This window comes from Rhinichthys klamathensis, unplaced genomic scaffold (genome assembly GCF_029890125.1).
Source record: "Rhinichthys klamathensis goyatoka isolate OS25496 unplaced genomic scaffold, OSU_Roscu_1.1 h1tg000180l_1, whole genome shotgun sequence".
NCBI lineage: Eukaryota > Metazoa > Chordata > Actinopteri > Cypriniformes > Leuciscidae > Rhinichthys > Rhinichthys klamathensis.
The window spans coordinates 3,556,813-3,582,773 of NW_026606708.1; the positions used below are offsets into that span (position 1 = coordinate 3,556,813).

Genomic DNA, 25,961 nt, shown 5'->3' on the forward strand with positions numbered 1-25,961 from the left:
TTATTGTCAAATAGTAGTAATAATATTGGTACGACCATTGGTATCAAATAGTAATGGTATTGGTACCGACTACTGTAATTTTGGTTACCGCGGCGTGACAACCCTAGTGTACATTATGACACTAAAATTAACTTGTTTTAATGTTTTTTGTTTGTTTGTTTTTATTTAGAAAAAATAGTATAGCATTTTAATATCTGGTATTAATTGATTATCTGCTAAAACATAAATCATTATTGCTTATCCGTATTGGCCAGAATTTTAATATCAGTGTATCCCTGAAAAAAAAAGCATGCATTATTTATTTGACGAAGTAACTGGGGCATGTCTGTCACTCATTAGTAGCAACACTGTCCGTCCTCTCAGATTTTCAGTGCAATGACTGTCTGGCTTTGTGTGTTTTTGCACACTATAGGGATCCATCATTAACAGTCCTCAGCCGCATCAGCGTTTGCCCATGGGGGGTGCTGTCCCCAGTTGCTACGGGCTGGAAGACTACCGGCCTCACCGCCCCATCCTGAGCCCCGGAGTAGGGGTGGGGGGTGGGCCGGGGCAGCTTCACAATGCCGTAGGCAATATAGGGGGGGTCCCTGGCATCAACGATCGAGGTGGGGGGCCGGGGAGCAGTTCTGGAGGGAGCAATTCCGGTTCCTTCCTGGGCTCCCTGTTTGGGAGCAAACGCGCCAAACCCCCTGCTCCCCTTATTCCCCCCGGGCCACATTACCCGGCCCCCGTGCCACCTCCTACTACAGGAGGACCGCCGCCTCCGTCCCCCTCCGCCCTCAGCCAGTCAGACCCCGGTGGGCCTTCCAAGATCCAAGCGCTGCACGCTCAGTACTGTCACAACAACTTTGGGCAGCCTCCACCCCCCTACCACCATCATCATCGGTATCACGTGCAGGTCGCCACCCCTGGCCACCCACCCATCCATCACACCCTACAACGAGGGTCCCTCCCACGACGTGGGCCGCCCGCTCCTTCACACGCCCAGCTCCAGCAGCAACTATCCCATCATGCTATGCAACAAGGCCGTTACGGCAATATGGCATGCACTCCACCGCCTCTGTCCCCGCATTCGCCCCATTCGCCCATCGCCCCTTTCAACTTCTACCACGTGCACCCCAATACCATACGCCACGTACGGGTGCCCGGTCCTACCGGCAAGCTTCCTCTTACTCTGTCTCACTCTCAGCCCCACCCTCACGCCCACTCCCACGTTCACTCTCATACCCACAGCCATCCCGTCCATGCCCACAGCCCTCACCCCTTACTGCATCACTCTGCCCATCAAACTCATTTCGTTTTCTCGCCGCCCCCTCAGGCACCATCCGCCATCACCGCCCGGCACATACCCCAGGGCCCCGCCCACTACATACCACAGTACCCGCCCCTTTCCTCCATTCCGCCTCCTCCACCACATTCCCCATTACCTCCTCCGTCACCACATACCCCTCTCACCCCTCTTACCCCGCTCTCCCCACTAGCCCCGCAGCTCCCGGGACCCATGGGGGTGCTGTCGGGCGGCCCAGGGGGCGGAGGCGGAGGCGGAGCCGGCAACAGCAGCACGATCGGCAGCTCCAAATCCAAACCTATCAACCGCATCAGCACGGTGGTGTGAGGGTAAGCCACAGCAGAGGGCACAGAGTCTCAACGCGGAGAAGTCGGAGACCAGGCAAGAGGAAACATACCATACTCAGACTCTGTTACTTCCACATCCGCTTCCCCCACGTGTAGAGTGGGAAACCTGGCTGGCTACATGCTCATTGCTAGCCTGAACAGCCTCTTGCTGTCCGCTGCCATACAAAACAAAGGCTGTGTGACAGCATAAAATCTCCGACTGAAGATCTGAGGAGCCTAATGGAGACAATGGTGAAGCAGATGAAGTGTTTGTAAGAGTTTGAGTTGAATTTGACCTGGATTGCTGCCAAAGGAAAAGGCTACAGGGGGAAAGGGGGTGCCAACTTAAATCAGACTAATGAATTTAAGATTCAGATTAAGAAGACGATGATGGTGAACTCTTCAAACACTCAACATGGATGCATAAGCAGACAGACGAGTGCATATTATTAAAGAAACTGAACTTTTTTTTTTATTTGTAGTCTTTTCAGTTTTCATGCGTCTCAGATGACAATCATTTCAGGGTCAGTAAGAAAATGTTTGCTCAATACATTCCTCAAAATTGTCAATCGTATTCCTCAGCGTGTAAAAAGGGCCAGCATGCACTTAGAGGGATGCCAAACACTATATTTTGATTCTTTTAAACTTTTATCTTGACTTGTGAGTGAAGGGACGGGGTGGGAATTGCTGGAAAAACTTCACTTAAATCTGCACAGTAAAAAAAAATATCACTATTTTGGAACTATTTGAAACTGTTTTTTGCTTTTTGTTTTTGTCTTGAAGAGGCTGGGCATCAGGTTTGCAATAAGTCAGCCATAACAGTAAAAATCCTTTTTGAAGACCTCAGTGAAGTCATTATGTAATTTGCGCCTTTCGTTTATTAAACAGAATGTGTAGAAAGAGATTTAAATTGTTTAGTAGATATTTCTTTTTTCTATTATATAAGACAATTAAGTCTAACCTAGCGTAACAAACCTAAATGTAACATACACAAAAGAGTCATAACTAATAACGACCAATAATCAAGACATGGATAAATAGAAAAATCAGCACTGCATTTATTTCCTGCCACCTGTTACCTCAGCATCTCTCCTTCCCTTTTTAGCGTTGACATTTCACTATTATTTTTGTCTTTTTATTTAAACAATCTCACCTGACCAATGAAACATTTATATTTGGCAATTCATTACATAACCTTAGTGCCTACTGTAAAGGTTTGTCATTGGCGGTTCGGTAAAAGTGGTTACATTGTGATACACCTGGATATTTTCTCTGGATGACCTGTTGGAGGAGCAGGATGTTCGTAGAGAGTTTCATTGAAACTTTGAAATGAATTAAGTATTTCTGGACTCACAGTTAAAATGTGTTACAGATATCTTAAATATATAGAAGTAACTGAATTTTAAAGAAAATCTGTATATGGGTGATTTTAATGGGTAAATTTATTACTATTATGATGTCAAATACTACTGATATAATTCTTGCTTTTTTGGTGTAAAAGCTACTGCTAATATGATACATGGTTATGTTTTAGCAGAGTGCCGTGCTGAGTGTTTTCTAAGAGCTTTTTTTAGACAGACCAACAGGCTAGGTTTTTTTTTGTGTGTGTACAATTAATGTTTATTCAACTAATTGGACTGCTGATTTCAGGTAAATGTTTTGCAGCAAGTTTATAAAACTATATTATCCACATAAATGCTATATGATCCATGTAAAACTTATTGTTGCCAGAAGCCATACACACTTGAGCAACTTGCTCTTTTAATATTGTGAATTTTGCAAGAGTTGCATGTCCAATGTCAGTGCCCTCTTATTTTTTTATATGAAAGTGTGTTTAGAGGACTTCAATTCATGCACACACACTCATTTACACTGAGAGAGTGTAAAAGCATCTTTAATTGTGAAGATCTTTTTGCTGAAAGTTTCTGGTTTTGCACATACACAAGTTAAAAATCATCAGTGCCTAGGATCCAAAGTCCCTATACCATCTGCGTCCCTCCAAACAGTCCCTATCTCTTTCTACTTCTACTTTCCCCTTCAACAACCAAAATGGGCCGTTCTCTCTCCATTAAGCAGACTAATTCAAAGTATTACATTAGTGATGTTTGTGTTGAGGAGTTATTTTTATATTTATTAAAAGTCCTAAAAGGATGAAAACATCCTAAATAAGAATATTGATCTCTGCTGCTAGGCCCAGCCCTTTATTTTTTATTATTATTATTTCCGTTGCCTCTATAAAATACATTTAGTCAAACCACAATAGTGTTTATTCAGGTAATTGATTCCAGAACTTCAAATCTGCTAGCATTATCCATTACTGGAAACCTTAAGGCCCTTGTAGACAAACAGGAACTCCATGTCCCTGTTCATAAGCTGTGGCGTGATCTGAATTTAGAGGGCCGTTCAATACATTTCACATTTTTTTCCTATGGGTGGTTTTGCTTCTCTCTAACTCTAACGCTTTGCTCTTGTGCTTGTATTAAGAGTCCTGAGTGCTGGGGCATGCTGAGCTCAAACACAAATAAAGCAGAGATGTATGAGGTATAAAAAAAAAGATCCAGTAGTTTTTTGAGATGCGTGTTCTGGTTTCTGACACGCTAATGTCTTGCGCCACCGTGCCCTGTGTTGCATGTCTGCACTTAGCTGAATGATGCTGTATAAACCTGAATGTATATATTAGCTGATATAATTATGCCATATTTACTCTGCACTGGACTGAGGAATCCATATCTGGCTGGGAATGGGAACATGAACCATTGTTTACATTTTAAGGATCTGGGGATGGGGGGGGGGGGGGATTGGAACAAATTGTAATTGTAAAATTGTATCAGTATGTGTGTGTAAGAGCAGTTCCTATATTTAAAATGATTAATTGTATGAAGTTTTATTTGTATATATGTTGAGGTTTCGATGCAGAACTAATTCAGAGACATTATGTGATAATTTATTGCTCTCGTTCTATAAAACATGTTCTTGCTGTTGGAAAGTTGTTGTTTTTTATTAATATTTAAAATATTTTTGAGTGACTGTTTGGCTGTGTGTGTACAGTATGGATGTATATGTGTACGTGTGCAATTAGTATATGAAGATTTATATTAAGCATACAAAATCATTTTATTTGTCTAAAATGTTATATTTTTTATACTGTCTCAGCAATGCATTGAAATAACCACTCAAGAACTAATGCACATTACACATTGTATAATTAGGACTATTGATATCAGTCAACAGGTAGGTACCATTCGAGTACAACTGTAGGTTTCTACATTTTTATCTAACACCAGAACGACAGAAATGACAAATGATGCTGGATAAAGTACTCTGGTCACATACATTTGTATACTGAGAAATGGAAGTTAAATTTCCACTAAAGTTCATTGTGTTTCTGGCATGTACAATATAGTCAAAATCATAGTCAAAGTCATGCAAAATTAGTTGAGCTGAACAAGTGACTCTCATCACCAAACTGGTCAAAACTCTTAAGGCCATTTTCTACAAAATCTTCAAACAGTTTTGAACACTTGCTATATAATATGCTAACAAATTTGTATATCAATCATTTGTTTATTAATAAGAATATCCTTTAATTTTTTAGCTCATTTGCTACACTGTTGTGTGAACCACTTCAGGTTAAATGCTCCTTATAACAGTATATTAAAATGTACGATCTGTTTTCATTTTGTAGCTGGTTATATTTCAGGATCCCGGAGTGTTTTGTGCTTCCCCTTTTGCTGGTGATTAGTATGTGTTCGCATTAGGCCACATAGGCTTGTGAAAGTCTCTCTGTGATGACTTGGGGTGTTCGGAAAAAAATTACCATACATTCAAAATTAAAAAGCATAATGTGGCTTACATTGTGCTTTTGTCTTATTTGGGTCCTAATAAACAGTAGAGGAGAATAGTGTAAACAGACTATCACAAATAAGCAGTACAAATCTCAGTTCAGCACCACGTCTCTGTAGAAAAGTTAAGCATGATTGTGTCTGCACAGGTTACGCACTTATATGATGCTGTAGTTAGAGCAGTAAGTTGTACAAAAGTCTTATTGTTATCCAATCCTGCTATTGTCAATGAAAATCAAGAATTCAACAGTTGAATTCAAAAGAAATTGAATTGTTTTTCTTTTGGTTCAGCTATAAGGAAATTACCGTATGAATTCCATTTGTTCTATATATTTGCTTGCAATGGGCAGATTTAGAGTGAACAGTTTTCCTGCTCAACCCCACAAAGAGACCTGTCTGTTTGGGTGCAGTTTGTGTGTCTGTTGTGCTTGTCTGTGTACGTTCAGTCAACATTCATAAACTTCCACAGTGACAAAGTGTCTTTGTCACTGTGCTGTCTTTTAGTTTAAACAGTTAAACAGAAATTCTTTAAAGCATATATGCTTGACCCCAGAGGAGTGTCAGTAATGTATATTGAGAATGTCACATTCAGTAATCAAGAAAATCAAGTTTTTTCCAAGAACTTAAGAGTACCACCACCCAAAAAACTTCTTAATGAGTTTTAACTAGTCTTTTGATTTGAAATGTACATTCACATGAATCATCACAGCATAAGATATTAAGGACTTCAGAGAATGGGAATGTTAAATTAAAGAGGGTGATAGATGCTAAACATTGCTCAGCCATAATAGTAAAGTGGAATGATGATCCTTTGAAACAGTTGAGAACTGTTCAAGATAGTAATTGGATAAAATAGATTCTCTTTCTGTTGTCCTTCCTCACCATCCTTTGATTTCAGACTGTGGTAACGGACAGAAGAGGATTGTACACCTTTGTCCCGTCTGGAGAGCGAGAGCCATGTGCCAGTAGCTCTTGGATGGTGATCCAGTTGTCCAGTATGCGTCTATTGCGTTTCTTGGAGCTTTTTTTCTGACTGAGCTCTAGGATTGAGGCTGAGTTCTGACCTGACTCTGACTGGCTCTCCTTGCCCACGTCCAGACCACGATCCCGGAGATATTCCAAACGACTCTGCATCATAAACTCTCTGCGTCTGCGCTGCTCACGGGCCCTCAGAAGCTGTTGCTTACGCTCTTCTTTGCTCCAGTAGCGTCCCATCTTCATTTCGCTCACTGCGTCGTCATCAGTTGTCATTCCACTACGCTCCTCACGGATCTTCATTGCTCTGGCTTTCAAGAGTCGGTCTCGGACGGGACGTTTGGCCACATAGCGTGTCCCATCGCTCCTAATCTTCACCTTCCACTCCATGCGTGGTGAAGCAGGGGGAAGCGGCAAAGGTAAAGCCAGAGAAAGCTTCACTGGGCTGGGGTGAGGCAGCGACCCAAAAGTGCCATTCCTTTGGCCCTCACGGTCACTGCCGCCCATTGGTGCCTCACTTTCTCCTTCCACGGCTCTATCCAAGGGTCCAGAACTCTCGGAAAGTGAAGATCCCAGATGCATGCAACTCTGGTAGCGTTCTGGAGTGAAGCAGTTGGAATGACGGCGTCGAGTGAAGTAAGGACTTGACTCAGCACTACGACCACCATTCCTGTCATGGCTGCTCACCCTAGAATTGCCGCCGTGTGTCACCCCTTCAGGCATGCGACGGATGGTTCCTTCTCTGGAGAGTGAGTAGTATTTCTGGTTCATAGGGGTGTTAGTCTGAAACTTCTTGTAGCTGCTTGGTGAATATGAACTGTTGAGGCTTGCTCGTCCCCTTTCACACCAGGTTGGTCGATCCTTGTGTCTACTTAGCAGAGGGCTTGTTGACTCTTCCAACTGAGAAACTGGAAGTCGATTCTCACTCACCATAGGCGTGCTCCTGCAGCTCTCTCCCCCAGTGTTGTAAGCGCTGGTGCTGTCCTTGTCCAACCGTTCCTTCTCAGGAAGTTCGTTGATGTCAGATAGCTCATGCAATGGAGACCCCTGAGGTTCTGCAGATGCCCGGCCAGATGTTTCTTCCTCCATCAGCCAGGCTTTCAAACAGCGCTCTCTTAACTGCTGCATCTTCTGTGCCCGTAGAATGTTCCGGCACTTAAACTCAAGGTGTCTCATTTCCTCTTCCAAAAGCGCCATCTCATGTGGAGTCAGGTTCTCGTTACTGTTTTCATCCAGAGTCTCCTCCCTCTCCCTATTCTCATCTTCCTTTTGTCCCTCTCCTTCTTTCTGCTTCCCTTCTTGAACCTGCTGCACTTTCTTCATCCTCTTTTCATAACGACACTTGATTTCCAGAAGTTGCCTGTACCTCTCGCATTCCTCCTCTGTCAGACCCGGCATCATCATCCCGCTGATGGGATCGTGAAGGTACCCTCCACCCACGCTTCCACATTCCAGTGAGTCTGTGCTGAGGTGGAGCTCTCGGAGAGGGAACAGTGGAGATGGCGTGTCGCTCCCTCCTCCACTGTTCCTGCTGGGCCTGAACTTGCGCAAGCTGCCAGGTGTGTTGGTGGCATTTGTGTTGGAGGCGCTGGTCTGCTCGTCGCCCAGAAGGATGTCATGCTCAGAGGACTCTTCATTCTTTGTGCTCTCATCAGTGCGGCCCACACCACTGTCGAGCTCCTGACTGTTGCTAAGGGTTGCTAGGCTGAGCATGGGTGTCTCCCGATGTAGGGCTTCTTCAGGAATGCCTGCTTGGGTTCTCTTTTGGCGGAAATGGTACAGGCCGGACAGATGTGAGGTATTTAGGCTGTCCACACTCATCTCTACAGGTAACTCACAATCAAGCTCCTCTGGGTCCAAATGAGTGTCCGTCTAGGGGAAAGGCACAAAAAGGAAGTGAAGGGGAAAAGTAAGCAAGCAAAGAGGGGAAGAGTTAGAGGTTGACATCACCAGTTTTGTCATAAAAGTACATATATACAGTAATACACTTCAACACTAGATGGCAATATAGACATTTGTTTAAATGTGTTCAACATATTTAGTTGTAACACAAGGATTGTGGGGTCTGTTATTTATAGTAATGTTCTAATATGTGTATTAATATATTTTATACATCTGTATTATTATACATATAGTTTGTCTTAGGTTACACTGTATTTTATAGTGTTCTTGTTACACATGTTGCATGTAATAACAGTAAATTATATGCAATTACATGCAACTAACTCTAAACCAAACCCTATTTCTAACCATAACCCTATAGTAAGTACTTCTACAACAAATGTTGTTAATTAATATTACTCAGGAAATTTATAATTACACTGTAACAACAATGACACCTTCAAATAAAGTGTAGCCTTATCTTACATGATCATTGAGACCTGGACATGGAAATTAATCATTTATTTTCTTGTGACATACTTTGTAACAAAGTGGCACTACTCTGAATGTTAATTTGTTAATGTTAATTTGTGAAAATTATGTTATATCCTCCTACAGGTTTATTGATGAATACAGATTTATTGATGTATTGATTTGTTTTCCCAGAGTATCTTTGTCTATAGAAAGAAGACAATAATCAATTGCAATTGTCACTTGATTAGTATGTCTCTCTTCCTCTCCTCTTGATTTAGTCAGCCTGTAATCTCTTTCTGTTAGTCAACCATTCTCTTTTCCCTTTCTGTTTCTCTATTACTGTCTCTCGATCTCTATCCATCTCTTCCACTCTTGGTCTGACAGCTCCACTTGTTTCTGGTCTTCAGTTCATCATTAATCATTTTGTGTTGCTGGGAGGGTGATGAGAATGAGAGGTACAAAATGGCCCTCTTTTTGTTCTGATCTTGTTAGTGCTGAGCGTTGGCTGAAATGAGCTCCCTGTTTTATTCATTAGCTGACGGCTGTGCTCATGATAGATGATTTTTGCTGGCTGCACACAATAACCAACAGCCATTTTTTTTCAATATCTCCACTGGTTTCCCAGAAATTGCAGAACAATTGACACAGTTACAAAGTCATAAATTTAGACCACCATATATACAGCTCTGAAATATAGGTGCTCATTTAGAACAGATAATAAATGAGTGGTGCAAGAGTAAAAATGCTGTTAAATGTTAAATAGAATATCAAATTTGTTTGAATAGATATAGCTTGTAGATTTAGTTCAGATTAATTGCTGCTGTGTGTGTTATTCTTATTTGTTAGTCACTTTGGATGAAAACATCTGCCAAACGAATACATATAAATGCATAAGTAAGATTGCAGCACTGGTTATTGAAGAATATTCAAGGCTTTACATTATAGTAATACAATAGCATCACAGTAATTGAAGTAATTAGATGATTGTGTTTCTAATAATGAGCAAAGTGCAAATTTACTAATTTATTATGTTTTTTATAAATACCTAGACCATGAGTGTGTATGCGCACAGCTTAATCAGATGTGTATGTCCTCGGAAACAGCTGACTGTGGAAATAAAAATCATCTCCTTTCTCTGCCTAGTGTACCTTGCTCTATACCTCTTCATTTGCCCTCTCTTTCATACCTTCCATCAATTCCTTCAATTGCTCCTCCTCTCTGCATGTCTTTCTAATAGTGCACTTTTCCCCATGCATTCTGTAAAGCAGCTTTGTTCCCTCTCACTCTTCACCTCCTTGTGGAATAGTGTTAATGGAACTGCCACAAATCCTTGATGCCCATCACTAAGAGTGATCACATGATTGAGACATTGAGTGATGTGAGACTTCTGTTTCCCTTCCTTCAGCAAAATAAGCCATTAATTTTAGGATCTGCTGTCGTTGGGGACAGCGTGGGTCCATTAACTTTGCATGTGCCTCAAAAAGCCTATTTTTGTGTGTATGTGTACTTGAATTGTGCTTGTATGTGTGTGCCTAGAGGACCGTTTTATTGCTCCGAGGATGTGCAGATGATTTCATGGAGATCTAAGTTATATGGCATTTTAACGTCCGCTTTGTTTCTTTTAGGTTTCTCCTAAAAAAATGTGCTGTAAAAAGTAAATACCTTTAAAATATAATGACATTTAAAATTACTACTATTGGTGTATAATACAGTAATTGTGTCAGTATGTTTCTATTTTCTAATGAATCCAGTTAATTTAGATGCTACCACTTTAAAAAAAATGTAGGACTTGACAAAACATATATAGAGATAGCTACATTCAGATTAAACTGAATTTTGGTCTTGGAAGAGTTCTAATTTTTGATTGCAGACTTTCCAACTCCAATTAAACTCACCTGAACTTGCTATTCAAGGTCTTACTAGGCATCCTAGAAACTTCCAGGCAGGTGTGTTGAGGCTTTTACCTCTGTTATAAGTCTTTACCTCTATCTCTGGTCTGGCCAGCAGTAATGAGAAGTTGGTGCTGTCCTCACGGGTCAGGATGGCCACCGCTTCCTCTCGGTTCTGAACTTCCATGCCATTTATCTAATGTGGGACAGACGGAGCCATCACACACCAAATGTCAGCTCTTTTCCAAAATAATAATAATTCGTTACATTTACATTACATGTAATTGGTGGTGGTTGAGGAGATTCCCCCTTCCATATGTAAAGCGCTTTGAGTACCCAGAAAAGCGCTTTACATATGGAAGGGGGAATCTCCTCAACCACCACCAATGTGCAGCATCCTCCTGCATGCGACGGCAGCCATATTGTCCCAGAACACCCACGACACACCAGCTTTTTGGTGGAGAGACAGAGTGATGAAGTCATTCAGTATATATGGGGATGATTAGGAGGCCATGATGGATAGAGGCCAATGGGTAAATTTGGCCAGGATGCCAGGGTTAAACCCAAAGGACATCCTGGGATTTTTAATGACCACAGAGAGTCAGGACCTCGGTTTAACGTCTCATCCGAAGGACTGTGCTTTTTGACAGTATAGTGTCCCCATACTGGGGCGTTAGGACCCACACAGACCACAGGGTGAGCACCCCCTACTCCCCTTACTAACACCTCTTTCAGCAGCAACCTAGTTTTCCCAGGAGGTCTCTCATCCAGGGACTGACCAGGCTCAACCCTGCTTAGCTTCAGTGGGCAACCAGTCTTGGGTCAGACAAAATAAAAAATAATATAATATAGAGGCAAAAATAATATAACATCAAAACATCAGTAAATGGGTGGTCATGTTTCAACTGAGTCCAAGGTAATGGATGTGTCAGTGTCGCATCAGAAACCAGAATAAACTAAGAACTTGTCAAGACAATGGAATCATGTCACTCTGTGTTTGCTGTTCTGTAATTATTCTCTAGAGAAACTGTGTGGGCTGTCTTAAAAGTCTCACCAATTATCTGTTTATAGACCGATTGTATCTAGAAGCACTTGGCCTGCATCCCAAATGAACATAATGACATTATGATGTCAGTTCATTTGTAATTATTGTTGATGTCATTTGACTCTAAAAGCACATCTGAGAAGAATACAGACCTGTAATATTCTGTCCCCCTTTCTGATTCTTCCATCTTTTGCTGCTATGCTGTTTGGATTCACCTAAGAACAGGGAATGTTTAAATATCAGCTGGATAACTTAAATATCACAGTTGAATACTTTTTTACTGTTGTGTTGAGCAGTAAAACATGACATCCGGCCTCATGTGATCACTCACTGCTCCAACGTAGATGCCTTGGTCTTCCTCGTCGTCTGTCCGATAACAGACTGTTAGCCCCAGTTTATCCTGCTGACTCGACTTGTACAGCTCCACCTCCTGACAGAGATGTAGAAGGAGAGCTACTTATATGGGGTGAAGATTAAACCCTCTGCTTTAAAGATGCACAGAGACAGAAAGCCAGCCAAAGCAAATGTATGAGATATTGGAGGTTGTCGCAATGTGTTTGGGTAACTGGTTATGTTAACCCATTTAATCAAATGTTTTCCCTTAGAATGAGTTTTTTTTTCTTCTTCCTGGAAAGTCCAATGAATCAAACAGCATGCCTTTTCTAAAAATAAAAGGTTTATGTGGAAGTATGTGCTTGGTCACAGTTGTAATCCTGTGGAATCTGCAATCAGAGATTGCACAGTTTCCAATATAATAAAATCATTATTTGTATATTTTTTTAGTTAACAGGCGATTGTTGGGGGGGGGGGGGGGGGGGGAATCCAGAATAATTGTATATTTATTTTTGCTGAATTTCATGTTTTGAATCAACCGATTTTTTTGTTTTGTTTTGTTTGCAGATTTTGAGCATGTTTGCATTTTACTTTTATTTACAATGTACAACGTCATTTATAATAATAACATTATGTTATATTATATTATGTTACATTTTTACCTAAATAATGTGTTTCTCTATATTTTGACAGGTTTTACTTATTTACTTATTATTATATTGGAGCTTTGACTTTGACATCAACCAATGAAACAGCTCTGGCCGTTTACACCATCCAGGTAAAAAAAAAAAAAAAAAAATCATAACTTTGCTCACCAATTTTATCAGCAGTATTTAATTTGTTAAATGTAGTGGTTAATTATTTGTAATTATTGTAAAGGATTTATTTTGATTAGTTGGTGTTCCCACCTCATATTCCAGCTCTTCTTGTTGATCCACCTCATGGTTAGCCACATTGAAGTAGTCATTTGGATCACTATATTCCTGCCCCAGAGAACCACTGTGAAAACACACATGTTTCTTCAGCAGGTTTTCAGTGCATGCAACATTTGTCCACCTCACAAACCCGCAGAGACACTAATGAGAACTGATAAAATGGCAGAGGACAGTGAAGACGCTCACAGGTCATTCAGCAGGTACGGCTCCACCAGCTGGGCGAGGGGAGGGGAGGGTGGAGGCATTGGTGATCCACTACTTGGGTAAGACCCTCTGTCCCCATTCAGGAAGTTCTGGAAGCTAATGTCGGTCTGGGTGCCGTTGTCCATGCAGTCTGTGATAGCCATGAGCCGAGCCGTGCCAGCGGCCGCACCTAATCTCCTCCTGTGACCCTTGCGTACCACCTGAAGCAGCAGAGGATCATGAGGCTGCCCATCCTTGTCCTGGGACAGGTGAGATGTTCTTCTGCCTTTGAGCTGCAGGTAGTGAAAATAGTTACCATATAGGATTAATGCAATTGTATGTCCACATTAAATATAATGTAATGATTGGTTGTTTAATCTGACACTTCTGAAAACGCTGAAGCAGCACTATAAAGAGAATGAGGCGGGAGGAAGGGAGACAGATAAGAAAAATGAGAGGAGGAGAGAGGGAAGATAAATGCACAAATAAGCAAAACTCAAGGAAGGATGTAGTTCTGCTCCTCCTTAGTGAGAAGTAACATTGCAAACCAGCAAAAATGGCTAGTGCAAGACAAGCAAGAGCTGTTCATCATCCAATCACAAACGGACATAGAAAGAGAAGAAACTGATCTTACAGCTGCTTCTTTGCCATTCAAAAGATTGGAGTCATTTCTTGCTCACCAAGGCTGCATTTATTTGATTTAAAACGAATGCAATAAAAGCAGTGATACTGTGAAATATTATTACAATTTAAAAGAACTGTTTTCCTTTTTAATGTAAGAATGTAATTAATTCCTGTCAAAGCTTTCAGCAGCCATTATTCACGTTTTCAATGTCATGTAATTCTTCTAATATGCGGATTTGGTCATTAAAATACATTACTTATTATTAGCAATGTTGAAAACAGAAATTTTTTTTGCAGGATACTTTGAATAGAAAGTTTTTTTAAATAGAAATCTTTCTAATTTCTTTTTTTTTTAAATGACTGACCCCAAACTTTTAAACAGTAGTGTATAGACATGTGATGAGACAAATTTCAGATCTGAGTGATATGTGTCTTACCTTCACTTCTGCATCAATGGGACGCAGAGTGTTTCCCTTCTGTGGAGAAAAAAACAAGCAGAAACAGATTAAAAGAAGTAAATATTGACAGCTTTAAAAAGAAAAAAAAACAGCTGATGAAGGTTGATATTATTTCTTATAACAGTTCATGTTTTGGCAGGATTTTTTTGTTGCACATCACTGATTCTTGAGTGCTATGACGGCTACAAAACGATATGTATCAGGGATTTATTTTTATATTTTTTACAGATCAGTGTTTGAGTTTTCCAACATAATTTGTGTTGTGTGTGTCAAGTCAAGTCACCTTTATTTATATAGCGCTTTATCCAATACAGATTGCTTCAAAGCAACTTAAGAGTGATAACAGGAAAATGATGCATTTCAGCTGAAGTCAGTTCAGTGTTGATTCAGTTCCGTTGTAAAGATAATCAATTATTAAATGAGTTCATTTCATCTGTAAAGCAGTTCTGCAGAAAACAGGGATGTTTTCGTCCAGCTCTGTTCAGTTCTCACACAACAGTGTCAGTACAGTCAGATCAATAATATCATTGAATAAGCAAGCCAGAGGCGACAGTGGCAAGGAACCCAAACTCCATCAGGTGACAGAATGGAGAAAAAAACCTTGAAACCAGGCTCATTCGGGGGGCCAGTTCTCCTCTGGCCAACAAACGAACACGGTGTGATTATGATTCAGGCTGCATCACAAGTCAGAATTCAGACAAGTCAGAAGATCAGTAGCAAATATTCATCCAGTTCCTTTTGATTGAAGATCAGATTCATTATGCCGGTATGGAGCCGAAGCTGGCCATATGGTCTGTGCTGAGGACCTGTCTGGTATATGTATTACATATTATACCATGTCCTACATGTGCTGTTGTGGACGCAGGTTAATAACTCTAAGGCTGTTGTTTTATTTATTATAATTATAACTAGCAGTCCAGATTTGGATTTGTGCATTGGGACAGTTCGTCCGATGACAGGGCTTAGGGAGGGACATATGAGAGGTGATTTAACCCTCATGAATACAACCCACAATCAATATAAGGTTAATACTACTGAAAGTACTTTTGACATAATCTCTCTCTCTCTCTCTCTCTCTCTCTCTCTCTCTCTCTCTCTCTCTCTCTCTCTCTCTCTCTCTCTCTCTCTCTCTCTCTCTCTCTCTGTCTTTCATCATTCTCAAAGCAGTCAAGCTACAAATAGCTGACCCTTAGAGACCAGGTCTCACCCCAATCCTTATGCTTTTTGACTGAAAGTCTTTCAATGTCTAAAAGAGGTGAAACCTATTTATTTTTCATTGTGTTCAGCTCATTATCGATCCTGTCAGTAGCTTTGATTACAAATGGACTGTCTGCTCATGGGATTCAGAGTTGATGGAGCAATAGCGATATTGGCAAACATGGAGTTCTCGAGCAGAAGAGTTTTTCCATACATTCAACTACATCTGTCATATAGAATGTCTGATTCTCTAGCATGAGCTTGATACTTTAGTATTTTACATTTAGAAACATAAGATCATGGGGGAAATTACAAGCTATTTTATATAGGGAAGCAGTGTGTTGGAATTTAATAATTGTTTTAGTATTTTCAGAGCAATGTGTTGAATGGACTGTGATGGAATTTCCTCTGCATGATCAAGTGGCCTATACAGAACTCAGTGGGTGATTGTGCTTATCAGTTCAATACCAGGAGACAGCAATTACATCTCTTTAACTTCTGATACACCTCTATTGACCTTCACCCTGTACATTTGCCCCTGTGGAATATTTGCTTAGCTAATGAAGGAGCTTCTGAAAGCGCTCACAGATATTGCAATGCACATCCACACCCCAACGATCCCTATCATCTCACTGTGGGATGCCTGCATTAACTCAAAGTCTGATCTACCAAACAAGCTGCATTAATTATGGTTCCCTCCAAGACTTCAATTTTGTTGTATTTTAAGAAAATGTTCATCTAGCTAGTGTGGAACCAAATGCTGTTTTTGAGTTATTCACAAAGTAAAACGTCACAACAAAGTTCAATCGATTAACATTAGCTGACATCCATTATGTAGAATGTTACAATAACAAAAAAAAATTAAATGCTTTAAAAGTTTTGTTCATTTTTAGTTTGATACCCAATGCAGCAATGTCGCGATGTAACAGAAGTAGAGACAGATTTTTTTCTTTCATGTTGTGACATGTTTCTGAGTGAAACAATAAAACAATACTTAGTGAAACATATTTCTGATTTTTTTTTTTAAAAGTAGGTCAGAGACTGGGTTCTATCTGTCGGTTGTTGATTGTATGGAGGCATATCTGAATGTGAGTTTGCAGTCAATTGTAAGAATGGGACGGGGTTTAAGTGGACTAAATGTTTGAAGGCGGCCATCATACGTCAGCAGAGAGTGGTCTGTCATTTCACCAGAAGATGGAGTGATGACATTTTGATTTAAATTAAAATAAATAAATGTGTGAATGAAGGAATCGTTCAATAAGATTCAAAATAGGTTGAATGTTGACTACAATCATTTTAACTAAATGTTATGAAGTAGTAGACTGTGCCTGGAAAGAAAGTGTCTTGTTTGTTAGACATTGTATCTGCTTATTGCATCTGTAACTGCTTTAATGCTTCTACTTTGCCACCTCTGAGTATTACATCTTGTGGTTATTATTACAGAAGTATGAGCTGTAATATGAGCTGAGTATTGGAGTGACAGGTTGTTTGTTGTTGCATTTCCACCGCCGGCCTGCTATGACTGCTAATTATAATACAGAAACAGAGGGCTGTTTCCGAAAAGATTCTCCCCAAATAATTATTCTAATTATGGCCTCTTTTTTTCTGAGTTTCATTTTGAAATCAGCTTGCTTCTATCAATCAACTTGACCCAGTTAAACAAAGTGTTAGAAATGCTAAACGTCTTCACAAAGGTTCTAAGCACTGCAGTAAACTAGGTCAACTCAGTTTGAGGTTCTAAATTGTGCCTTTTACATTGTTCCCAAACTATATTCCCGTCCTCCTTCCCTCTTTCCATCACCTTCCCCTCAGGATTTCGTCTTGCTTTTGATTAGAGTTTAGAGGAGGGAAACTCTCTCTCTCTCTCTCTCGCTCTCTGCCCTGGATTGAACCTTAACCTCCATTAATCCTGAGTCCTGAGCAGTGATGGACGGTATGTATGTTCAAGATGGACGATAGCAATTTTTGCTCCTGCTAGTGTTGCCGGTCAGGGCAGGGCAAGGGTTGCTCTAGAAACCAGAGGAGAATTTAACTAAAGGTTACTTGTGCCTGAAATGTCAGTCTGGATTAGTTTTACTTTCTTCTTTCTTCCTCCTATTCTCCGAGCAGGTGAAGGGTGGACTGTTTTATCTTTTTTCCTTTCATGTCGCTGCGTGTTTGGAGAGACCTCCTGCAGCGTGGAGGGTACACTTCACCCTGCACTAGTGGATCATGTTTATTTACATCAATGGTTTTTTCCAAACGCCTGATTTAGTGTGCTCGACTATTTGTGTTCGCCGTCATTATTGCGTCTTCGTGCGTTGCAGTGAGAAAGCATATAAGTCTTGCTTAATGACCTCAGTTGCCTTGGCAACGGCATCCCATAGAGACAAATTTGACAGGGTATGTTAGGTAGAGGCAGGAAGACTGAGAGAGCGAGAGGGAAACTCATCAGACGTGTCGTGGGGGGTTTTAGGCGGGATTACAAAAGGCAAAGTGTAAAAGGCTCATTTTAGTGCGACTCAACATGCACAGGATTTTTGTGCAGACTGCGCTCATTTAAATCTCATCATAAGACTAAGGCTTAGCGGCAATTAGCGCGGATGAGCATCACATGAAGATGGTCCTGCCAAATGAATGCGATGGCGTTCACGGATAGCGATTCCACGCGCTCGGCTATTCCAGCAGAGCCGGCTAATGTGATCCAGTGTGAATGGTATTATTCATGCCTGCAGCAGCTTGTCCTGAGTCCAATGAAGCCTGTCAGGATGTGTCTGCTCTTCATTACTGTGTGCCCAGCCACAGAGGAGAAACAAGAGCAAATGCCACTTACTCAGATACATGACACAGAGAAAGACTGAGTGAGAATGTGTGTCTAAGAAACAGTGTCACTGTGATAAGCACTTTAGAGTAAGCAATAAGCCACAAGAGGTGCGATTTATTGTGTTTTTTTTGGAACACTGCTTAACCCATGGCGGCTTGTTGCTTTTATAAAACAGTGACAATATTGCAATGATAAAAGACATTTTATGAAGAAATGCCATGATCACCATGTTGATTTGCTTTTGTTATATGTTACGAGTGCTTTTTAGCATGTTGCTGTGCAGTTGCTGGGTGGTTGTTAGGTGTTAAGTGGTTGGTTACATTAATAAAAGCACATCCATGCTTCTCTATACTATTCTGATCCCTAGATATGGCTCGGGTCCCTCCGTCAGTATAAGCCTGGGGGATTTTACACCAGTTTTATCATCTCCAAGTCTGTAAATAAATAGTGCCCACTGTGTTAAGATGAAGGAATTTTCCATATTAACCTGTAATTTAAATACACATTGTGCTGTGTCCGTAAACAAATAATGTCCTGAAAGACATGTACCTTTTCCTTTTTTTTTCTTCTTACACTGTGGTAATAGCTCACCTCTCTTCAACAAGTCACACGATTTGGTATAATTTACCGTTCAAAAGTTTGCTGTTTTAGTTTTTAAAGAAATGAATAGTTTATTCAGCAAGAATGCATTAAATTGATCAACGGTGACAGTAAAGAGAATTTTACATTATTACAAAAGGTTTCTATTCTAAATTAATGCTGTTCTTTTTCATTTTCTTTTCATCAAAGAATGCTGAATTTTTCTATCATGATTTTCACGAAAATATTAAGCAACACTACTGTTTTCAACATTGATAATAATAATAAGAGATGCTTCTTGAGCACCAAACCAGCATATTAGAATATTTCTGAAGGATCATGTCTGAAGACTGGCGTAATGATGCTGAAAATTCAACTTTGCCATCACGGGAATAAATTACATTTTAAAATATATTAAAATAGAAAACAATAGAAATATTTCACAATATTACTGTTTTACTGTATTTTTGTTCAAATAAATGCAGCCTTGTTGAGCATAAAAGACTTCTTTCATAAACATAAAAAGATAGATATGGGTGTTGTTACTGATGACAGAATTTTCATTTTTGGGTAAACTATCCAATTGAACAATTTCAGTTTGAAAGCTATGAAGGATATGGGGGGGGGGGGGGGGGGGGGGGGGGGGGGGGGGGTAAAGACATGTAACGCCTCCTGGTGATGTCACCCACAGCTTGTGTATCACTCTCATGCTGATATCGTTTTGCAATGCATCACATTTTAAAGCGCATTATATATGCTTCACTATTCCTTTGTAAATCCAGGGGGCTTCCAGTGTTGGTGCAGTTGATTTGGCAGGGGGTTTATGGTGTCTTCCAGCTCTTTCCACTAATATGTGTGCAGCATTTAAAACAGGCTTACACAGAGAGGACTATCCGTCACTGTGGAAGAAACTGGTTAAGGAGCAAAACCCTCTGTGAGGAGCCACAGGCAGTGTAGAATATGGCAGAGAGAAGCTGGAAATTGAAGTGAGATTGAACAGATCAAGTGGGAGATCCTCTCAGTATTAGAGAAAGCTCAACCTATCCTGGCATGACATTGATATCTGGCGGAGAAAGCAAATTGCTCTCTGAACAAAACTTCAAAGCTGCAAACTCAAGCTGTGAAGAAGATTTTGGTCAAGTGGAGTTTAAATGTTACAGGTGAAAGAACTGAGAGGCATCAGTTCATTTGAAATAGGTTGCGTTTTTGTTTGGAAGTCTTCGTTTTTTTTTAAAATTAATTTATGTCATTGTTATTTTCTTTTTTAAACGAGGCACTTTGTTATATAGTACACATAAAAATGTTTATATGCATGTTTTTTTTTAAATGTTAATCATGTTTATAATTAACTTTTCTTGAATAGATTGAATTTTTGTTTTGAATTATTTTTATTTTTATTTACAAAAAAGGAGACACTTTGCTGTTATTTGCTATAATCCAAAGAAAATAGAAACCCTAACCACGTTCCGCAACCGCATAGTTCACCCGAGCATCATTCTCTTCCCAAAATATATAAATTGAGTTAATATTTGCAAATTCATGAGCGTGACCTTGCAAAAAGGCTAAAATAGTTTATTCAGAGGTGTCACAGATACTTACTGATTTGGACCCTTAGTTTAATTCAAGGTGACATTATACTGCAGCCACTTTCCATTGTCAGCTTTAAGCCATGTGTTCAGAGACGTGCCATGCTTTTTTATTTTGCATATTGGATCAGCTTTGCTCCGGTACACTTGTACTCAGCTTCCGAATTCAATAAACCTTGATTTTAACAATCCATTTCCATCTCTGCTATCTGCCACAGATATTTTACACACCTGATAGGTTTTATTATTAGCAGATCTGCCCTTCTCTCATCCTGCTCTACTTTCCAGAAGTATAAATATCCCCTAGCTATCAATCATAGTCACATGACCTGTCATGTGGTTGGAAAAATGACAGAATGGAACCCAAACTTTAACACCTCAACAGTGGAATAGGTTTAAAAACGAGCAACACTTTTTCTCTCTCAGCCTATTAGAAAGTCTCACCGCCATGTCAATTAGAGGATGCTGAGTAGGACGTCTTTGTGTGGTTTGGGGGATTGTGGTTTTCAACAGGATTAATTCATTAAATTCTTTGCTTAAAGCACCAACGTAACTTAAAAGCCCCTTGACACATCTTAAAGCTGCTCTGTTACGATAAACATTTTCCAGTTTGCTGGCAGATCTACAATCCCCGTAAGGAAACACACACAAACCCTGGTGCCTTTATATGAGACAACAGAATGGGAGTTGTTTTTCATTGGTACTAAGAACAAGAACAGGAGCCTCATGCAGGAGTACAGGACCTTAAACCCAACACAAAGAACCATTTCACCATTTCAAAGGTAAATATAGATGTATGATGAACTATTAATATAATTTGAGGAATGGTTCACTGTTATAGATCATGGAATGGTGATCATACTCAAGGTTGTCTATTTTGGGCTCAAATTTAAATTGCTCATCCAAACGAGCTGATTTAAGGTCTAATTTCCCTTTTATATTTAATCATATAAACTAGATGGCCCAAATCCATGTCCATGTTTCAACATTTATTCAGTATTACCCACGGTTTTAAAATGGAATATTTAACAGTTAGTTTGTATGTTCCTAATACATTTAATACATAATATAACAAGCTTCAGCTCATCTCAGAATTGTTACTTTTAATGTTACATTTGATACCGGTCAAATGTTTGGGGTCAGTAAGATGTTTTTTAAAGGTCTCTTATGCTCACCAAGGCTGCATTTATTCGATAAAAAATACAGTAAAAACTAAATTTGTGAAATATTATCATTTAAAATAATTTGATGTTATTATTATATGTATATGTTATGTTATTATTAAATGTTATTTATTCTTATGATGGCAAAGCTGAATTTTCATCAGCCATTAGTATTTCCAGTCATAGTATTACATGATCCTTTAGAAATCATTCCAATATGCTGATTTGGTGCATATTTCTTATTATTATCAATGTTGAAAAAAGTTTTAGTACAGAAGTTGTTATTTCAGGATTCTTTAATGAATAGAAATTTCAAAAGAACAGCATTTATTTGAAATATAATTTTTTTGTAAAATTAGTAATTGCATTACCGTCACTTTTGATCAATTCAGTGCATTCTTGGTGAATATATTCATTTCTCTTTTTCTTTTTTTTAAACCTTTGAACAGAAGTGAAGTCACATTATATGTGGTCTATTTAAATGTATGATGCATTATGAACTTCATAACTTTATGAAACTTTTACCTTCTAATGATTATTCCCAATAAGCATTAGGTTTGCCCGTGCAAAAATCAAAAAGTGAAGAGAAAATGTAATATGCACTTGTTTATGTTGGCACTCTCACCTGGAACATGATCCTGTACTGTTCCTCTGGCCTGTTCACCACACACATATTGCAGCCCATCCTGGCTTGTGATTTCCTGAGGGGGTGCGATTCCTCGATGAACTTTGCTTCCTGATTCTCCGATGTAGGTGCCTATCCCTGCCTTCCAATTACAATAATCCCTCCCTGAGATCAGAGGTTAAGACTCTGCACTCCATGAAAGGGCTTTGATGTGCTTTTCTTTGTCTGCTTCCCTCATTCAGGCCCGGCTGCTGTTTTAATTGAGGTCCAACCCTGGAAGCGGGATCAGAGATGCTGAAGCATCCAGCCGTGAGAAAGTCGAGGTTTGATTGCTGATGTATGAAGCCTCTGACGTCCGTGTGCTTTTACCCAGCTTTGAATTTACTTCACCATATACACTCAGGGAAGCTGGTTCAATGTTACAGCCTTGAAAACTTCACCTATGGCAGAATTATGATGACGCAAATCTGATAATATTACATTAGACTGAAAATGTTTCATATCCCCAAAGTCTTTGCACTTGAAACGAGCAGCGAGCCGAGGATTAAATTCACAGATCCCACCGTGTCAGAACGATATAATCAAAGAAGAGATCTGCTCAGCGTAAACTCCCTGGTGCCAAAGTCGTAGACTAAGACATGAATTATTAAATAAAAGATGCAATAAACAAATGTTTACTTTCCGCCGCTCCGCTTTCCCCTGAGAGATGCCTTCCTTCACACTCTTTCTATTATTATAGAGCTTGTTCCCTTCATTTACATATAACAACACTCTGTAGGCGCAGACATGCACGTCATGCTATTTGAAGTGCTTTAAAACATGTTGCTTGATTCTATGACTACTGCCTGCTGCAGTACTGACTTGTTGAGTATTTCCGTTACGATTTATTCCCTACAATAAAACATTCTTGCAATTACAATGCGGATGCATTTAGATGTTCATTAGCCTTCAGTATAACTGTAGGTCTGATGCCGTGCCTGATTTCATAGCATGTTGTATTTGACACCTGCATGTATTTACCTACAAAAGCACTCTATGACTGTGTCATCATCTTTTCCTCGTCCTCTATAAAGTGGGGATGTAATCCCACCTCTCATTTGCACTCACTGTGCAGATAAGAGTCTGTCGTTCACAGATCACATCAAACCTGCCCTCTTCCTTTCTTCCCGGAATTCCTGCTGCGTGTTCATGGCAGAAAATGAATGAGCAAGTGCACCTGTCAGATCATGCCAGAAACAGCCTCTCTCGCACTACAGAGGTAAGCTCAGCTCTTTCTCCGAACCAGATGGCAGTCTACCAGGACAGGTCTCTCCATCACATGTCGGACGGATGATTGAAAGGGATGAAGTGGAGCCTGGAAGTATCTGATCTTCAGCAGGGAATGAATTGGACGCTGCCCTACATCTGCTCGGCATCTGAGAGAAATCCAGATTCAGGAGAGGCTCACAATAAAAAGTGCATATTACCCCACTGCTAATGATGTTCCCTTATGGTTCTGCTGCTCGCGTCTGCATATTTGGGATGTAATCCAGCTTGCTTGAGCGTTTGAAGATGAATGAACTGGAGCCGTGCGTTTCCAAAGAGAAAAACCAAGTCATTCAGTCAGATGGTGGGATGGTGAATCCGAAAAATCCGTTTGAGTGTCTCAAGGCTGTGCTGGAGCGGTGCCAGCCCAGCGCGCGCACATTTGTGTCTGCAGAGAGAGGAAAAGCTGCTAGGTTGGAGGAAATGTGGGGATCGGCACCACTGCACAAGCTGGAGCCCATTACAGCTTTACAGCAGGCCCCTCCTCTCCCAGCAATACCAGCCAATATTCACCAGCCAGCTCTCAGCTCTCAGCTCTCTCTCTCTCTCTCTCTCTCTCTCTCTCTCTCTCTCTCTCTCTCTCTCTCTCTCTCTCTCTCTCTCTCTCTCTCTCTCTCTCTCTCTCTCTCTCTCTCTCTCTCTCTCTCTCTCTCTCTCTCTCGCACAGCCTCTCTCTTGTACTTATAGGTGGTAGCTTCACCCTCCCACCTTCCTTTCCTGCTTCCCTCATATCTTATTTCCCAGCCCCTCATTGCTGTCACCTGTGCTGGGAGCAGCTCTGCACTCGGGGTCTTTGTTGCCTGTGGTGAAAGGTGCTGAGGCTGTTGTCAGTCTCTGGCTGTCGGCACACAAACAGAATTTATGACCACATAAACCAAGAAGCTTTGAGAAGCGTGACACTTTCTAGTGGCCATTCTCTTCTTTTTTTTTGCCTGAAATCTTGCAAGCATTCTTCAATTATAAATAAATGTATTATTAAAATAATACTGAAGGTGCACTCAGTCATTTTCCCACATTAAAAATAAATGAATTGTACTGATTCTGAATACTGTTTAACCACCTTGTTATTACTGACAACTTTTGATTTTGTGTGATACATTATTTATTTATTTATTTTCCAATAGAAGATGTAGTCCCTGGCATGTAAACAATTACAGAATGTTTCATTTTGTTTTTATTTTATTATTTTTTATTTTATTTTCCTTCCCCTTAAAGATAAATAATAACAGAAATGTTTATTTTATATTATTTAATTTTATTATTTAATTTGATTTCCACTGAAAGATACAGGGCCCTATTTTAACGATCTAAGCGTATGGTCTAAAGTGCAATTAGGGCGTGTCCGAATCCACTTGTGCTAGTGTAACGACGGGAAAAATGGTCGGCGTGCATGGTCTAAAGCCTGGAACACACCAAGCCGACGCCGACGAACTAGCGCTGATGAAAGCCGACTGTGTTGTCGCCTCTCGTCGGGGTAAAAAGCTGCACTTGAACACACCGAGAGAACTACAGCCGACTGTCAGCTAGAATGCGCGTTCTGCGCCTGCGTGTAAATGAGACAACTGTCTATTTCTGCAGATATATTAGTCTATATTCGTCATTCAAAAAGGGAAACCGATGCTGCCGGCTGCAGATTCACATACCGTAAACAATGCTTACCGTTTTGAATATCAATCCTGCTAAACACTTTCTTTATTCCACTCCGCTCGTGTTAATATTGAAATATTCGCCAAGGAACACTCAGGTAAGATGACGTAACATAAGAACAGCCTTCTATCTGTAGAGTTTTAACTTCTTTGGTCGCTGTTTTGCTATTATTCTCGTGCATTGACTCTTTCACTAAGCTGAGCAGCCAATCAGAGTTCCCTCTTTCACCGACGGCCCGACGCCGATTCAACATGTCGAATCGGCCGAAACAAAGCCGACGAGGACCAATTTCAGCCGACGGCACGGAACCGTGCGGAACAACACACCGAGGAAACTTAGTCGGCCGACGCACAAAAACTGCCCGACGGCCGACCGTCGGCTTGGTGTGTTCCAGGCTTAAAAGGATTGTCCCTATTCTCTTAATGAGTAATGGGTGTGTTTTGGGCATTAAAACAAAAAACAATCAGGGTCTCATCTACCATTCCCTTTAAAAGCCAGTTGCGCTCTTGCCATGGCGGATTACTATTTACATGTCGGAATTTGCAATCGGAAAAACTGAACACTCCAGAGAGAAAACGGATCTGCTCGTGCGCGAGGTTAAAGCGTGCAAGCAGACCATCTACGGGACAACCCGGATTCCTCCATATCTTTATGTACACAATAATAATCTGTTACATTGTAATCCTTTTATTTTTAATATTTGGCATGTTTGTGTGCCCTGTGTGTGTAATAAGCAGAGTGCATTGTGCACCCGCATATAGGCGCATATTACTAATGCGCCTTTTAAATAAAATAAATACTGC

At 40.4% G+C, this 25,961-nt stretch overlaps 2 protein-coding genes across 4 annotated transcripts in view; one reads left to right on the forward strand and one right to left on the reverse strand.

The window, feature by feature from the left end:
- LOC130094677 (IQ motif and SEC7 domain-containing protein 2) overlaps nucleotides 1–3,752 on the forward strand; it is a 76,088-nt gene extending 72,336 nt beyond the window's left edge. For all 3 annotated transcript variants that reach the window (XM_056261089.1, XM_056261090.1, XM_056261091.1), the window contains one exon: nucleotides 413–3,752. In XM_056261089.1, the coding sequence (XP_056117064.1) occupies nucleotides 413–1,615 (1,203 nt within the window). In that variant the 3' untranslated portion in view covers nucleotides 1,616–3,752. The remainder of the gene's footprint in view (nucleotides 1–412) is intronic.
- A 61-nt stretch (nucleotides 3,753–3,813) lies between these two features.
- Nucleotides 3,814–24,037, reverse strand: pdzd4 (PDZ domain containing 4). The gene is made up of 8 exons (XM_056261099.1): nucleotides 22,207–24,037; nucleotides 14,233–14,271; nucleotides 13,175–13,464; nucleotides 12,962–13,052; nucleotides 12,052–12,150; nucleotides 11,873–11,935; nucleotides 10,770–10,871; nucleotides 3,814–8,303 (listed from the first exon to the last, which is right to left on the reverse strand). The coding sequence occupies exons 1-8, from the start codon at nucleotides 22,264–22,266 to the stop codon at nucleotides 6,351–6,353; spliced, it is 2,697 nt and encodes an 898-aa protein (XP_056117074.1). The 5' UTR covers nucleotides 22,267–24,037; the 3' UTR covers nucleotides 3,814–6,350.
- Nucleotides 24,038–25,961: the final 1,924 nt, after the last annotated feature.